This window comes from Danio rerio, chromosome 18, assembly GCF_049306965.1.
Source record: "Danio rerio strain Tuebingen ecotype United States chromosome 18, GRCz12tu, whole genome shotgun sequence".
Classification (NCBI taxonomy): Eukaryota; Metazoa; Chordata; class Actinopteri; order Cypriniformes; family Danionidae; genus Danio; species Danio rerio.
In genome coordinates, this window is record NC_133193.1 from 31,924,170 (window position 1) to 31,941,912 (window position 17,743).

Consider the following 17,743-nt stretch of genomic DNA (forward strand, 5'->3'; position numbering starts at 1 on the left):
AGTTTAGTATTAAGTGTATTGTCATATATTACTCAGTGTTGCTTGTGTACTTTGTGCTAGGCCACTATACAGCAGGGGCGGATTTAAACAATCGCTTAGGGCCCCAGGAAATCTGTGAGCCCCCAATAAATATCTAGAAGCATAAATTATACCAATATAATAAATACACACACACACACACACACACACACACTTGTATACATACATATATATATATATACATATATATATATATATTTTTTTTTATAAATTCCATGTATACACAGAGATGGGTTGCGGCTGGAAGGGCATCCGCTGCATAAAACGTGCTGGATAAGTTGGCGGTTCATTCCACTGTGGCGACCCCAGATTAATAAAGGGCAAGACAATAAAATGAATGAATGAATGAATAAAAAAGCAGCAAAATAAATAAAAATCAAATAAAAGTAGAAAGGGTGCATTTCAGGACTTGGGCCCCATGGCTCGAGTTGCCTAGGGCCCCTAATTCGCCAGATTCGTCCCTGCTCTACAGCATCAGTTACTATATAAACATGCAGAATACATGCAAGCGTTAATTTTTAAGTGCACTTTTATGTCATATATCCATTTTATCATCATATTTCACCACACTTCAACACATTATTGAAACAAAATTATTATTTTCAATATCAGTTCAATCCTATCATTTTAAATATTTGTATAATTTATATAATTTTGTATAATATAGCTTATATATTTTTGTTTATTTTGTTTAGTGATATCTTTTGAATAACAGTCATACTAGTATTGTACAGAAATTGATAGACAGAATAATAAATCCACAAGGAATATTAATAAAGGAAGAATAAAGGAAAGAAAGAAATCCTCTGTATTGCCACGCCACCCTGGATGTGCTGTATTATGTGTGTGTGTTTGAGCCAGCTGCTGTTTTTGCCATCAGTCTGAGTGTGTGAGGTTGAGATGTTCTGCAGGTTAAGATGACAGTGTTTAAGGGCCCATCCAGAAGCAGGGTCGTGAACAGATGCCCTCAATCCTGAATAATGTCACCACCCTGCTCTCCAACCAATCACATACAATTTCAGCACCATCCCACTGTACTATAATGATGCTCATGGGAGGAACCATCAGCGGGCACAACCACTTCCCTCCCTGTCTCTCTCTCTCTCTCTCTCTCTCTCTCTCTCTCTCTCTCTCTCTCTCTCTCTCTCTCTCTCTCTCTCTCWCACCCCCTCCTCCCCCACGTTGTATCCTGAGGGGTTTCTCCTCCTCCTTGCTGGTTGAAGACGCTGAATGAGTGCAGGAGGAGAGAGAGAGACTGAGAAAGACAGTCGCTCCGTCCACATATCCTCATCCTGGGATGGAGGAAGAGACTCGTCTTCGCGGGACAACCTTCTTGAAGGATTACTTCTATTACGTTTCGGGCATGAAAATTTAATTCTTTAGGGGGCTGGCTTTTGTTGGTGACCCCCCTTCATCTGACCCTGCACACACAGCTCCCATCAGTCCATGAACCGAAGTGATTCAGAGATGACAGGTTGACTTGTGAGGTCTCAAAGCTTCAGTAGGGCTGTGGGTGTGCGGGGCAGATTTCTCTCTGCCGGACGGGTCGGTACGTGCCACACCTCCTGACATCAGCGCCCAGCAGCATGACACTGTAACAGAGACCATGTTTGGACTAAAAGCGCCTCTCTACTACCTGCCAGGTCAGTTTGTTTCAAAATTACACGTGTGGTTTCCTCAAGTTCTCCTAGAAGCGATTTTCTTGTCTAAAGTAGCCAAATCAGCAGCACATCTTCAGCACGTGTGAGATTCTAGAGCGATGGGAATTTATGTTGTGTGTGTTTGGGGGTTTTGTTGATTATTGCTTTTCTGTTTACACAGCACAAATGAATCTTTTAAAATGATTTGGAATTAACTCAATGATTACAGTCAGTTTAAATATATTTAATTTACAGATCTTTTTGTGTGATTATTTGTAATCTATTCTACTCATTTTGATTATTATTAATTACATTATGGTGATTGTAATTACACTCTACTGCCATACAGAGAAAAAACTGCAATCAACGCTATGTAACAAACACTATGAATGATATATTAACTAGTAAGCTTTAGTTTAATTATTAATTTATATTAATATTAATTTGTTAATAATTCAAATTATTATTATATATTATATGCAATTTAAGCCAAAATTATTAACCCCCCTGTTTATTTTTTTCCCTAATTTTTGTTTAACGGAGTGAAAAGAATATTTTTTCATCACATTTCTAAACATAACAATTTTAATAACTCATCTCTAATAACTGATTAATTTTATCATTGCCATGATGACAGCAAATAATATTTTACTAGATATTTTAAGACATTTCTGTACAGCTTAGAGTGACATTTAAATGCTTAAATAGGGTAATTAGGTCAACTAGGCAGGTTAGGGTAATTAGGCAAGATATTGTATAGATACGATAGTTTGTTCTGTAGACTATCAAAAAGTATATATAGCTTAAAGGGGCTAATAATTTTGACCTTAAAATGGTTTTGAAAAAATAAAAACTGCTTTTATTCTAGCCAAAATAAAACAAATAAGACTCTCCAGAAGAGAAACTATTATCAAACATACTGTGAAAATTTCCTTGCTCTGTTAAGCATCACTTGGCAAATATTTAAAAAAGAAAAAAAAAATTAAAACGTGGGTAATTAGTACATTACAAAAATCATGACTATGTTATAAAGCAGTCCAGCAGTGGTGTAACATCATTCTTTGAGAAAATGAGTTTGTGTACAGAAATCTGATTCAGTTCCATTTCTAAAAGTGGGTAAACAAAGCCGATTACTAATGGTCAGTAGTATAACATCATGCCTAATGAAAAAAAAAAAAAAACACATTCAGGCTGTTATGTGTGCGCAGGAAACACTCTCTACTTCCTCATGATGGATGAGCTCTGTGTGTGTGCGTGTATGTGTGTGTGTCTGTGTGTGTTAAAGTGTTAAGGGCAGTGTGGGGCAGATCTTCGCCCTGCCCTCTGACAGAGGGTCTGCTAAACTGACACTTACCACACATGAATAATTCATAAGGCTGCGCGCCTGTGAAGGCTGGACTATAAGTGAGCTCATGATTATTAATAAGCAGAGACAGATCTGACAGAACACAGTCTCTAACAGAACATGAAAAAGGCGGAATATAGAGCTGAATCTCTGTTGCAGGCTCTCTCTAGATGGCTAGGCAAAATGAGAAGAATGAAAACTGTTTGATGAGAATTTTTATGGCCTGTGTCTTTATGAAGTCCTGTGTTCATAAATGTCCTGACTTTAATACTGAAAAGCATTGATTACAGATTAGTGAGCCAGATCTCACTGTCCCAGTGTACTAATTCTGTCTTCAAAAAAATATAATTTATGATCAAAATGACATTTAAAACATAGTTTATTTCCTGTTAAAGTGATCGCTTTTTGCCTTAAAAAGCTTGATTATAACTCCAGATCCTTACCACATTTGGTTGAACAGTGAATATACAGTGCTCAGAATAATTGAGTACACCTCATTTTGAAAATTAAATTTTTTATCCATTTCTCAGGGAGTATAGGCAATGTATTTTGGTGGATTTAAACAAAGATTTATTAAACAGATATATTTATATAAAAGTTATCAAACATATTTAGAAATTGAAAGATAATACAAACTAAATTCATGCAAAATATTGTAATAAAATGAAAAAAAAAAACTTACACCTTACAAAATTTCAAATAAATCTTTCTGTTTCCAAATTTGTATTTAATATTTTTTCTAGGTCACACTTTATTTTGATGGTCCATTTGTTGAATTTAGGTTACATTGCATCTACGTGACAACTAATTCCAATTATATAATAAGTAGACTGTTAGGTGGCTGTTAGGGTTGGGGTTAGGGTTAGTGTAAGTTGAATCCGAATAGTCAGTTGAATGTCTGTTGAAGGAACAGTATCAACAGATATTAAGCAGACAGTCTACTAAAACTCAAATCGACCATCAAAATAAAGTGTTACCTTTTTCATAAAACATATAAATGTGGGTGTACTAGTTTTTGGACCATTACCGTAAGTTATTTTGTAAGATAAGCTCCAAATTTGCTTTCAGTGCTGACTAATAATGTATATGCACAAATATAATATTGTATAGCTTCCTATTAAAAATATGAATTTAAAAGATTTGTGAGGGGGGTACTTATATATGCTGAGCACTGTAAATGTTAGTTGCTACCTCCATGGTCTTCTACAAAAGTAAAGGCTGCACACTGGAGCACACAATATTAGAAACATTTGGCCATATTTGAAACTCATTCTGTAAAGGAAGAGCAAATTACAAAGGGTTGTCTGTATGCAGTGCATCAGAAGGGTAATGCGTTTTATATATCACTCTCTAAAATGTCTGATTATTAGCAATAATTATTATCATTAGCCTTTGGCTTTTCTGTGTTGTCATACAGCTAATAATGTGTTGTTAGCACAAACCATCTTGCGGTTCCCCACTGTCTTAAAAGCAGAGGAAGAAATGCTTTGAACATCACACTATGAATGTAAATCCACACAAGTGATAGAATTGATTATGGATGTGATGATAAAGAATGCATTTTTGTCTTAGGTAGAATGCAGTTTTCAGAAGAATATTGTTAAAGTATTTTGTTTAATAAATGTTTAAGTATATAAGACACCAGACAGACATATGCAAGGTTAAAAACTTGTTATTCATCATAGGGAGTTTTTAAAAAAAGACTCAAATGACATTTGTATTTAAATAGTGGCTTGAGCTAGGCTAAAGTTTAAGGGTAGGCATCAGGTTAGAGAATATCAGTAGAATGAGAAATTAGACTAATTTCATATGAGATTGCCTTGCTAGTGCAGGGAAATAAGCATTAGTGACTGATCTTTTGTCAAATTTGGAGCTCATGGTCAGCAGCCACAGATGCCAAGTCAAAGCCATGTGTGTGTGCGTGTCGGTGGACCACTCTGAAATATACACACAGCCCACAAAAGAGCAAACTCTGCCAGAGAGTCTTGTATACACTCGGCCTTGTGCTCTGTCAAAGGCACTGCTGTATCGCTGTGAGTGTGTGTGTCACGTACACACATCGCCTGCTTTCCCATCTGAAGCGCTGTTGCCGTGGAGACGGTGTCAGACGCGCGGGTTCTTCAATGATTACTTGACAAGAAAAAAGAGCCACATTAAAGGAACAGAGGAGAGAGACAGAGAGCACTGCTTGCAGTACGCTAATTATTACAAAGACAGAGAGAGAGAAGGAGAGAGGTATCACCAAGCCCACACAGAATCTGTGCCTGCAGAACTCAGCAGAAAGCTCAGCAGAACCGGAATGCCCATCATTCACAGTTCCACATTATTTCCATGATGATGCTTTTAGTTACCAGTGAGAACTAAATGTTTCAATCTGCCCATTTTTTCCTCAATTCAAGAAATTTGCGTGCCTGCTAGGTCTCTTTCTGCTGCCACAGAATACTACTGGTATCAGGGCAGAGAGTCAGGCTGCCATTATAGTTCACAAACACTCTTAATGAAGAAATGTCTACTAGTGTCTATCCAGTCAGCAATCTGTTTTCACTCAATTTCTCTAAAACCTCCATTTTTATCTTCTCATCCTATTTTGGCTTCATAATGGCTCAGTTATCTTTGGTCGTTCTTGTCATCTGCACTTCTTCTGACCCAAAGTCATGAAGAATATATGTCCCTCATCATTTCACCCAAAAAAATTATGTTGTAAATTTTGTGGTAGATTCATGGTGAAAATTTGAAAGAGATACACCAAAAAAAGCTTGAACATTTTCTCTGAAACATATCTTACAGCAAAATCTTGCAGCAATTCACTTTTTGATTTAGCAGGTATGAATTTGTTTTCATTTATACATGTTAGTACAATTTGCTTACCTCCCAATGACAGTTAGATTTAGGGGTGGGTTTGGGGGCACACATCCTTTTTTGGGGGGGCATTTGACCAATGTGATTTTAGTTATTTATTTATTTATTTTTATTTGTTTATTTTTAAACATGTGTTTAGGTTTGTACGTATGTGTTTAAATATGTATATATACATATCTGCATATGTATATAAATATGTTTATACATACTTGTGCGTGTGTGTGTTCTCTCCTGATTAATCTATTGTATTGTCCATTGATCAATGATTATTGTAAGGTTGTCTTTGATTATAATGAAAGGGGTTGGTGAGGTTTTGGGTGTGGAAGAGCTTCAGTGTTTGCGTTATCTGTCATGTCTATGAGAAAATGAGATGTTGTGCATTAAAATCTTTAAAATAAATAGAACATTTTAAAATGATTACATTTTAGAATTAGCCACTTTTAAAATAGTTACATTTTCTTGTGAGATCAGGCTGATTAAACATGACTTTGATAACATTTTTTAACATGGGCAAAGGTATCGTGGCAGTTTGTAAATCAAGTGACTAATAAATGGCACTAAAGGGTTAATGCTTTATCATACTTGAATTAAGCACTATTACCTTACAGCAAGAAGGTCACTGGCTTGAGCCCTGGTTGGGCCAGGTGACATTTCAGTGTGGAGTTTGCATGTTCTACTCAGGTTTGTGTGGGTTTTCTCCTGGTGCTTTGTTTTTCCCAACAGTCCAAAGAAGGGCATCCAATTACATCCACTGGAAGGGCATCCACTGCATAAAACATATGCCAGAATAATTGGTGGTTCATTCTACTTTGGTGACCCCTGATAAATCAGGGACTTAGCCTAAGCTAAGTGAGTTATGCCTTCATGTGGTAGTAGATTTTTCATAAAAACCTTTCGAGTCAAAAAAGTGGATATAAATGACTTTGAAGTCATATTTACAACTGGGAAACACAGATAACTTTGATTGCTGAGTTTCGGAATTTAGCGGGTTATTAAATTTAACCATGGTAGATGGAAAAAGCATTGCTGCCGTGATTGTATTTTTTATTAATTTTTTCACAAGATCTGATTCACCTTGTTTTATCTAGAATGTATGTCTAGTGAGTCAGGTGGGTTTGAGAGCTATGTGAGTGCAACAAGACCAGTGGCATTAGTGTTATCCTGCCTTATCCTTGTTCTGTTCTCATAGCTCTTGGTCCATAGTGAATAAGCGTAGTGAATGCTTATATAGTCCATCAAGAAGATTTAACATTTAATATTTTTATTTGTTCTTACAACACTTGAATGTGATAAGCTTGTCATCACAACTTCTTATGTGGCAAGTAGGACATTTCTAATCATTTTTAAAAACATATCACCAGCAACCTCATCTAACCATTATTTTTTCTTTATTTCTTTTTTACACATGTTGTAGTAGTTTTATACCCAGTCAGCCCAAAGCAAAAGTGCAGGTGTAATAATGGGGTTTCATAGAATCCCTAAATAAAGAGTTACCAACATGATGTTTGGATGTTGTGTGAAAAAGTATTGTCACAGTGACATTTCCCTGGGAAACTGGGCCAGATGAACACACCTCACACTCAATCATTTCTGCAAAATGTAACTTTTTTGATTTGACATTTCATATCTTGATCTAATTTCTGGTTTTGGAGCAGCATATTATTTCAAGTTTATTATAAAACTAGAATTACATGTTACCTTTTAGTTTCTCTCTAAAGAAGCTGACTTTGATTGTCCAATATTTCTTGTCATCCTTTCATCTTTATCACTTCCTCTTTTGTTTTGATATTTTTTAGACTGCAGTGCTCTTTCTCAGGGGAGCGCGCGCGTGTGTGTGTGTGTGTTAGCTTTTTTCAGTTTTGTTTGCCGGAGGGGATTCTGGTGGAGCCAGAGCGACGGGAAAGACGAGTTACATGTGACGGTTACTTACCTAAAAAAAGAAAAGGAAAAAGAACAGACACAATAGATGGCTGGCTGCTTCTTCTTTGAGGCTTGAATCTTCAGATAGTCAAACTGAAAGAGATTCCTGTGATCAGCTGTAAACCTGTGACTAAACCTCTCACATTCTCAAGAGGAGCAACTAAAACTTGCCATAATCCTGGTTACTGTGGCTTCAACCAAATTGTAATCAATAGTTTTAAATGAGATAAACAGACAAAGTTAAAATTTCATTGCAAAATCAGCTTTTCCACCTCAGCATAGCTTCGCTTAAACTAAATCTCCTTAGGTTAAATGATAGCTCTCATCTCTGTTAATAGTTATGAAGGAAGCAGTGTTAACTTTTATGCCCTCTGCATAAAATGGGCCAGGGCGCAGAGCTTATTTTTCGATCTTTAAAATAGCAAAAGTGGATTCAGGCACGGTCTTAATGCTTAATGACTTTGTGCCTAGATTGTTAAATAGAGCCCTATGCATATAATCTAAAAATTTCAGATTTGGGTAAAGTATGGACAAGCCTGCTGGTATTAAATTTTTTTGTTATTATTTAACCCATTTGCATTTGTCCATGTTTTACCCAAATTGGGTTTAGTCATTGATTCAGTTGACTCAAAATGCTAACGCACCAGCAGTGCACCTAAACACATGACTCGTTTACAAACCAGCAAGCCATGCACACACAAATTGGTGCAGATATATTTGCTATTTAAATAGTTTTGCACAGGACATGAATATGATAAATGGATCAGGCTGAAACTAGGAAAAAGGAGACGCTTGCATTGTGCCTGGCACCACATTTCATCAGATATATGGTCAGGCTTTATCAATTCTAACAGCATAGCTATAAGTATAAGTTTAACTGCTTCAAGAATAAATCAGAATGTTGTTGTCAGTGGAAACATCTCGTTTTTTAAATGTCAGGAACACAGTGAGGTTTTTAAAATTTTCCGACAGTTTGAGAATCACTCGCTATTGTAAAAATACGCTTTTGTAGACATGCACCCTAACAGATAATATATATTTAATATATTAAATTGGCAGCATAACTATGTTAACACTGCATATTTTTTGTGTTTGCATGAAAATGTAAATGCTTTAATGCCTCATACTCCTCTATTAGCTAAGAAAGCACTGATCAATAGATGTTTCTTTGTTTGTGGCTCATGAGCATGTTAATGAGAGGAGATCGCCTTGCAGTCATGTTTTCTCATTGAGTCGATGTGGAGGCTGTAAATTGCCAGGAGCCATGGGGCTGCTTGTATGTCGATGGCGAGTGTAAAAACTGATCACTGTTCCTTGAGGGTCATGAACACATGTGATGGGAAATCTATGGCTATGGATTTACCATGAGGGCAGGTCAGCGGGTCACATTGTGGATAATTGTTCCCGGTCTCTTTTTCTTCTCCTACAGTTTATCTTCACTAATGATAGTCGTTCTGTAATAGATCTGACAATTTTACCTTTTTTCATTTTCTTATTACAATGCACACCACACTATAAGACTATTTCATTTTTGTTCAGCTAGTATTCCAGAAAGTAATCTACTAGTTAATGAGTCAGTGTTTACTTTGTGTTAATAGCACACAACACAGTATCAGTGGTCTGACACCCCACAGCTGGTAAGTGTGTCCAACACAGCTGAGAAACAAAGACTTGCATATCTCACACAAACAGACATGCCACACTTAAGGTTTCTGTAAGCCTCTCGTGTGTTTTGTGGTTGTTAGTATTTGGCTAATATGTGAATACCCTACTCAGACTTTATTTTAGACAGATCACTGTGTGGTTAACATGCTTAATGAATCATATTTTCACACTTTTATGACTATTGCATCTTACCATATATGAAACAAATGATATACAAATAGACCATCTGTAGTTTCTGGGCAGGAATGTACATGTTATTGTTGTCTGAACAACTTATTACAGGACCAAAACATCTAGTAGGATCAAGCAAAAAACATTCCAGAAAAATGAAAGATTGATAATTTAGCATTAAAGGAAAAGTTCTTATTTACCAACCTTAATCAAGTGCCAATGGTGTTTGTTTTTGTTTTTGCTTCATAGAAAATGGATTGTTTGTTAGTTTATGTATCTGTTTTTTGATCCATGTTTACTTTCTGTGTTCAATTTCTGTTTCCTTTGTTTCTCCTCACCTCCTATAGTCACCATGGCTACCCCCTGATTGTCTCCCCAGTAACTAATTAGCTCCACCCATCTTGTTAACCTTGTTATCATGTAAGCCCTCTGTATATAAACCCATGTGTTTCCATTCTCAGTTGTCAGTCGTTGTTTGATGTTTAGATTGTTTACTGTTTCTTATTCACTCCTGTCTTTGCTCTTTGATTGTGGTTTGCTCATATTTTGAATTATTAGTAAAACTCCATCATTGCACTTGGATCAGTCTGTATTTATTTTGTTGCCATTACTGTCATGTAATGCAAATATAGTAAAAAGTCTTTGTATAACTACAGTACATTGAATTGCCGGTAGGGATGCAGTGTTTACAACAACAAAGAAATAAAGATTAGATTAGATTACAAAACGAAAACACGTTTTTTTTCTCATTATTTTCTGTTCTTCTGTCAAATAAAAATAGCTGGCTAGCCTAAATCGATCACTCTATGGGAAAATATGCATTTAATTAATGCTCTGCTCTAATTCTTATATCACAGACCTCACATTTTTAACAGAAGTCATTAAAGATTAGGTCTTGAGCATCTGATTTTACCTTATGCCTGTGTGTTTTTATTTCCTCTGTCACTCGTGGTTAATGTGCGCCCACTGCGTGTGATGAAAGACAATGACCAGGCTAATATGTTGACTTTTGTGAAGTGCAGGCTACTATAGCATGTACCAAATTTTGTTGTTTACATTTGATATTGAATTAATTTGCATACTTGTTTTATAAGCTTTAAAATTAAAGCCTTAGTTTGGTGCGTTGAGTGAGTTGGTGGTGAGTTATCATTATGCAAAAATCAAGAAAAGTTTTGGATTTGTTTGCTTTATAGATTAGGCTATAAAGGCTATTTTTAAAATGGATATTTTATAAAAAGTATTTATAACTAATTTAAAACTGTATTAAAAGTATTAAAAACTTTAATAACTGGTTTGTTGGTTGTGCACTAAATCATCAATGGCCTATTTGTTGAGTTTATGATGCAGATCCAGGACAGAGGCTATCAGCATCATGACCAACATGATCAACTCGTCTATGTCAAACTTTGACCAGCAATGTCCTTTTTTTATTTTACTACCTTGGCAAAACATAGGCACGTGTGGTTGCACAAGTACCTTTCCAAAAAACGTGAGGTGCAGCACACTGCCTTTTTTTGTTGACAAGAAAAAAAGAATCATGGTGCTTTTTTATGTCACTATGACTGAATGAACTGGTCTATTGTGCGCGAGGGCTGCTTTGATGTTGTTTTGATTGTAATATTTAATAATATTCTGATATTCAAGATTTGTAAAGTAATACAGCTCAGGATAACTTAAAACAGCGACCACTAGTCTCTCCTCTATCTTTAAAAGTCTTCATAGTCTTCTTGTCAATACAAACACTGCTGTCACCTCAGCGAAAACTCTGCCTCTGCTTTCATTTGACTGAAAAATGAAAAAGACGCGACTGACTAAACACGCTTTTTCCACTCAGGGTTGACTTTTATTTTAACTGTGAGCACACAGTGCGCAACAGTAGCAACCAAAACACTCACGGCCATTGGTAAACCATTCAATTCATGCTCCTCTCAATGCAAAAAGTGTGTTTGCTGGGATTAGGCAGCCAAACTTTAAAAAATATATAAAATTATATTTTGTAAACATTTAACTGATAGGGTTAATCGATGAAAAACACACCGTTATGGTTAATCGATTATTTTGAGCATTCCTAATTACCTGTAAGTGGATGAAAACAAAAGAAAATGATTGGATTATAGTTATAGAATCAGATCATACTTTATCAGACATAATAAACAGTTCATATCTTCATAGCAGGCAGGTATAAAGCAAGCACGGTAGTTAATAGTGTTACCCAAAGATAGAATATGTGTCAATCAAAAAAACATCAGGAGGAGTATATGTAAACGGCTAGCTAGTAAAGTGCTATGCAGGCAGGTAAACCTCACTTCCCTGAACCCAAAAAGGTGCTCTAGCGATAGATGCTGCATGGTCTTTAGCCTCGTTGTTAGAGTAACCAACTCCCATGCGGTGAGTCGCCGGTTTGATCTCAGCTCGGAACAGGTTGGGTGGTGTGGGACCGGGGGGGTTACATATACAATGACTAATTTGGCATAAAAATTAATGTTGGTCAGGCCTGCGGGTATAATATTTAAAGTGTCTTGATGTGCAGCAGGTGTCATCCACCTCAGTGTTCAGCCTGGCAGGTGGCAGTGCCTTTGACATGACCGCACAGAGCGTCTCGTTGGCATCTCTTCAGCTTCCTGCTTTATAAATCTTACACCTGTTAAGCTACACTGCTTCCTTCTACACGGTGCTTTGTTGTTTGAGTCTCTCGTGATGTTGTCTCTGTGACAGCTGATATGTTCTGATACACCAGATTTGACTACGCTCTAATACACATGAAGGAGTGGACGACATGCGGAAAAAAAGAAACACACTGGGCTGTCATGATAGAGTCAGTGCTAATTGCCTATATTCCTCTCTGTCAATGCTAATTAATTAGAGAGATATTAAGTGAAAACTGAGACATACAGTAATGTAGTATTCAAAAAACAGTTTTGCAGTCTAACCATTTTTGTGTGTTTGTGTAAAGGAGAAGGAACGGAAACAACAATATATTCACGCACTCAAGTGAAAGAAAGATATAGTTTGTAAGATTCTAGTATAAGATTCTGACGGTATGAAAACCTTGGATTAAAATATCACGGTTTTACAGTGTTGTGGTTACTGTTCTGAAATATATTCTTTTTAAATGTCTGGGGGAAAAAACAAAAACTTTTTTCCTTTTAAACACAGTGTATTTTATTTTGAGAAACATTTAAAATATTTTGGAGCAGTAAAGCATGCCAAGCTAAATGAATTATTGACTTCTGCGGTCTTCATTTGTTTAAATTCAATTTAAAACAGCATCTTTTCTGCTGGAGATAATGTTGGCCTAAAAACAAAACAAAAAAAGTAAATATAAAATGATACACATACCTTAGGAACGGTATTGCAGAAAATTTTCACGGTTTTAAAACCTTGACATTTTCAAACCGCAGTATACCTTGAAAATATATATGGTTTTTTTATTTCCACATAATTTATTTATGTTGTTTCAACACAAATCCATTTAACTTAACAGATTTAAGTAGATTAAACATAAAACAAGTTGTTCCCCAAAAAATTTCAAAAATTGTGTTGTCTCAACTCTACTTATTTGAAATAAGTAGTTTGAACAAGTAGCAACAAATCAATAAATTAAATGAAAAGTATTATTTTGTAATTATCATTATTGGTTTTTGTTCATTTGGGCACATTTTATTCTACATATCTTCATGTAGGAAGATTTAAAGTCTGCTAACCATTTCCTTTATAATATAAACTAAATTGTAAAAATGTGCATCCTTGTTTCCTTGTGGTGTGTCCTACACTGAAAACCCTAATAAGTTGAGACCACTCAAATTATTTTAAGAAAAGTGGCTCCCTCAGTTCGTTTGTGTATTGGGAAATCGACAACTCAATTAACTGAGATGGCCAAATGCAGTCTCTTCATTGAATTACTTTAATGTTTAACAGTACAGTTGATTTAAATGTTAAACGCAGTAATTAAGTAAACTAATTTAACTTTTCTCTTTTGTTAGATGGGTTCAGTTAGTGCCTCCTTCCTGCTGCGCTTCATCAAAATTAAGCATCACAAGCAAAATGACCACCTTGTGTCATATAATTTCGGCACGGTTGTCAAAGCAGATTTTCAAGCTCAACCAATCATTTTAAAGAGAGAAATGGTGAATCGTTTAAAGAATTTAAAATCTTAAGTTCAGAGAATTAATTTTTTGCTGCATAATGAGTAAGTTAAACACAACTTTTAAAGTTTTGATGCCAAAGCTTGGTATTTTAAGTAATGTCGATTTACAGTGTATCTCTTGAATTTAAGGATGTGAGGGATGAAGAAAATGATAGATGAATTGATGAAAGGTTTATTTGCAGCTGGAATATCCCTAATCACTTAAGAGTTACATAATGTGACAGCATTTAAGGGTGTTGTGTTTATCCACCCTTATACAGTATCAACTCATACGAATTATGAGTATGATGTACAAAAGACCAAAAAAATGCAAACAAGTGAAATCACAGAGCAGCCTGACTCAATCTGCGCTTTCTGGACAAGCAGATTCAAAATTGGCCTTTAAATCCTAGCAAAAATTCATCAAAAATTTGCTACATTTTATAAAAAAACATGTTCTGAGTAGAATACCAGAGTCAGGGTCCTGAGATCCATAGATCCTATTACAAGCACCAGTCCTTGAAAACCAACTCCTTTCTTGAAGGAAGCAGCCTTTTATGAAAACTGTTCCTTTCCATTAGCCTTTACCCTTCTCCACATTACCAAACAAAAGAGAAAACTGTTAAAACTGCAGCAATTCTAATGTAAGATCAGAACAGAGGTAATTCAACATCAGGACTGATATCTTTTTCAAAAAGAGTGTGAATGCCAAAGAACACGTTCTTCCAAAACTCACACACCGCAGGGCGAATGCAAAAAAGAGTGAAAAATGAGCATGTTCAATCTGCCGTTAATCACATGAAGAGGATTCTGAAGAACATATATATATGGTCAAGCTTAGCTTTTAAATAATACAACCTATATGTGTCACTGTAAAATGTGTAAGTTGAAGTTTGACATTTATAGAGCCGATGTGAATTCACTTCAGCCCTTACAAATTGTCTGCTGAGATATTGACTTTTATGTCATCTCTCCAGGGTACTTTAAGTTGATCTGAGGACACTGAAAAATGCTAACAAAACAAAGAGACAAACCACAACACTATGAGCTAGACAGAGTAGCAGGAAACTTTGAGAAAGAATGCTTTATGTAGTGAAACACTTGCATAAGTGATTGGAAGGAGGTCAAATGTCAAACATACAGGAATATTAAATGGTCAAGAACACCAAATTTATAAATCAGAATTAATTGTAGCTTTGCATCTCCATAGTGAAAATGTCTTACCGAACCAGCCAGGCAGAAATGATTAATAATAAATACCTGTATAATTATCATCACAAATGATAAGTTCTCTCTTATGAATGGGTCTATGCCTGATTCTGTAGGTCAGGTAGGTCAGGAGATAACCCAACAACGCTACGGATATCTGAACTCATCCTGATGAACATGAATCAGCTTACCACCAGTAGCTGTACAGGGAATCAGTCTTTCAGGTTTATAGTAGGGATGTCCAGATCTGATCATGTAATCGGAAATCGGGCCCAAACACGTGGTTTAAGACTCGATCGGAATCTGACATTACATCTCGATCAAGATAAATAAATATAGGGGTGTCAGAATTAATTGTTTCTAAGCATCGGGAACAATTCGATATCAGATTAGTAATAGATCCTAAAGGGTTATTACGTACTCACGTCATTTATCTCATATGCGTCATGGTGGAATACTATGACGAGAGAGGCGAGAGTGAGTAATTAACTTGTAATTGTGTAACTTTTACACTTTTTTTGTGTAACTAGTTACAGCAGAAGCCCCTATTTTACTGCTTTGGTGAAAATGAAAATAAACTTAATTTCTTTTTCTCTCTGTCTACTCTCGACTGTTACAGCGATACTTGTGGATTTAGACACGAGTGTGTCTGCAGAGCGAGTTTTCTCCATTGCTTCTGTTATGGATCAGCTGAGTGTCCGTTTAGCAGTGTCACTGATCGTGAACAGCGCCTGCACATTAGAGCCAAGCACAGCCCTTTTTGTTGAGTGCGTGACCAAGGGGTTTAACAACTCGCTCGACAACTCTCAAAAAGCAAGCAGGATAATATTTAAGTTTGTTTATTTGCTTTAAATGCTGTTTAAATGCATGTTGTTAAGTTTTGTTTGAGGCAGAGTGGGGTTTTTTGAGCAGGCTCATTTCATATAACCAGGATTAGACCAGGTCAGTTTAAGAAAAGATAATACTGAAAATATGTACCAAATTCGGATATTTTTTTACAGTAGTAGTTATATACACTTGGGAAAATAGTCAATGTATTTTTGAACTATATATTTTAAGTCAAAAAAATGTTTAATAAAACTTATGCAATCTGCACTCTGAAATAAAAGTACAAAGACTGTCGCCTGCTGGTTCAAAGATAAATGTATTGATATGATTTTTTAGATACAAACGTGTACAATCTCTTTAGTACAATTTGTATATGATAATAAACATGTACACTATGCAACTTTTTTTAAAGGAATAATACATTTGTGCAGTCATGAACATGTTTTGACAGTTAATATGACGGTGTTTCGTTGCTTCAAAAAAGTTGCAGACACCTTTAACAATATCTAAATGCTTTTGTGATGCAAAATTAATTTAAACATCAGTTATTCTTTATACCGATTAAGAACCTGGCTAATATAATACAACTATGGCTACTATTATAAATAAAATCTGCTCTAACTGTAAAACTAAATAAATTGCTAAATACTCTTGACACATGAACGTTTAAAGCCTGCAGCCCACAGCATTTCATATTAAACAAACCGTTTACTACAAATTTTATGTAATTTTGCTCAGATGCATTATTGAATATTAATCAGATGAGATCATTATCCTGCTGTGCCTTCAGCCAATCGTTGCATTACTGCCATCAGGATTATTGTGGATCGATAGATCTGTCTTTCTCAACACACACAGAGATATCAGATCAGTTCATCCAGCCATTTTAAGATCAGTTCATCCAGCCATTTTAATCTGATTCACAAACTTGTTTAAAGAACCCAATTAGCCAGACATCAGTTATCAAGATTAAAAGATCCAGGATCTGCTAAATGATCTTAGATCATTTAAGCGAGGTACAAAGCACAGACCCTGGACTGCTTGTATTAAAGGACAAGATTGTAGTACAAATACATTTAAAATGTATATTTAGGAAGATATTTAGAAATGATACATTTTAATTCTTGTATTGGGTTAGGGTTAGTAAAATATGAAAGTGAATATGGAAAGAATCGTCAGTGCACCAAGATATCGAATTGACAATTGCAACTGAACCGAACTGTGAGACCAGTGTGAGTTCACACCTCTCTATGTATATATATTCTAATTTTTTTTTTAACAGAGTTAGACCTCTTTCTTGACACAGAAACAGCAACACGTGCGGCATAACATCACACAGAGACGCTATTGGTAAAATGCTGGCAAAGTAGAACATGGAATCGGAAAGCATTTCTGGGGTCTGTATACAGTAGGTATTATAAAGTTTATGACGACAACACTGCCATATAGCAAAGTATGAAATATGTAAACTTGGAATAGCCCGCTGGATGTTTTAGGTTGAGGTGCTATTTGTTTTTAAATTAGATTTTTCATATATATTTACTCTTGCATTAAAATCCAAAAGTAAAGAATTTATATCATTTATTCCTTGATTGTTCAGGCTACCTCACAAAAGTGCTCTGTTTGTTAACAGAGTTGTTGAATGTAAAATAAGGTAAATTAAATAAAAAATAAGGAACATCCTGAATCTGCTTCTTTGCTCTTGTTGATTATTTTTTATGTATTATAGAATTATTGGATTGGGTTTTGGTATTGGCATATTCTTAAAATCAAAAGATTTAGACTCGAGGGGAAAAAACCTGATGGGGACATCTCTATTATATATGTTTCTCTGATGTGGACCATTCCGCAAAGTAGATTGTGCAGTCAAAAAGAAAAAACTTTACAGAAAATGCATGTATTTTACACAAAATTGTTAGATATAGTAAAGCTACATTTGTG

The 17,743-nt window shown here is 35.5% G+C and overlaps 1 protein-coding gene across 7 annotated transcripts in view; it reads left to right on the top strand.

Annotated features, from left to right (window-relative positions):
* gse1b (Gse1 coiled-coil protein b) overlaps positions 1-17,743 on the top strand; it is a 321,762-nt gene that overhangs the window by 212,023 nt on the left and 91,996 nt on the right. For 4 of the 7 annotated variants that reach the window (XM_073929382.1, XM_073929384.1, XM_073929387.1 and 1 more), the window contains exon 1: positions 1,289-1,682. The exons of the other annotated variants lie outside the window; for them this stretch is intronic. In XM_073929382.1, coding sequence (XP_073785483.1) covers positions 1,646-1,682 — 37 coding nt within the window. In that variant the 5' untranslated portion in view covers positions 1,289-1,645. Of the gene's footprint in view, positions 1-1,288; positions 1,683-17,743 lie in introns of those variants that run through there. 7 annotated transcript variants of the gene reach the window in all.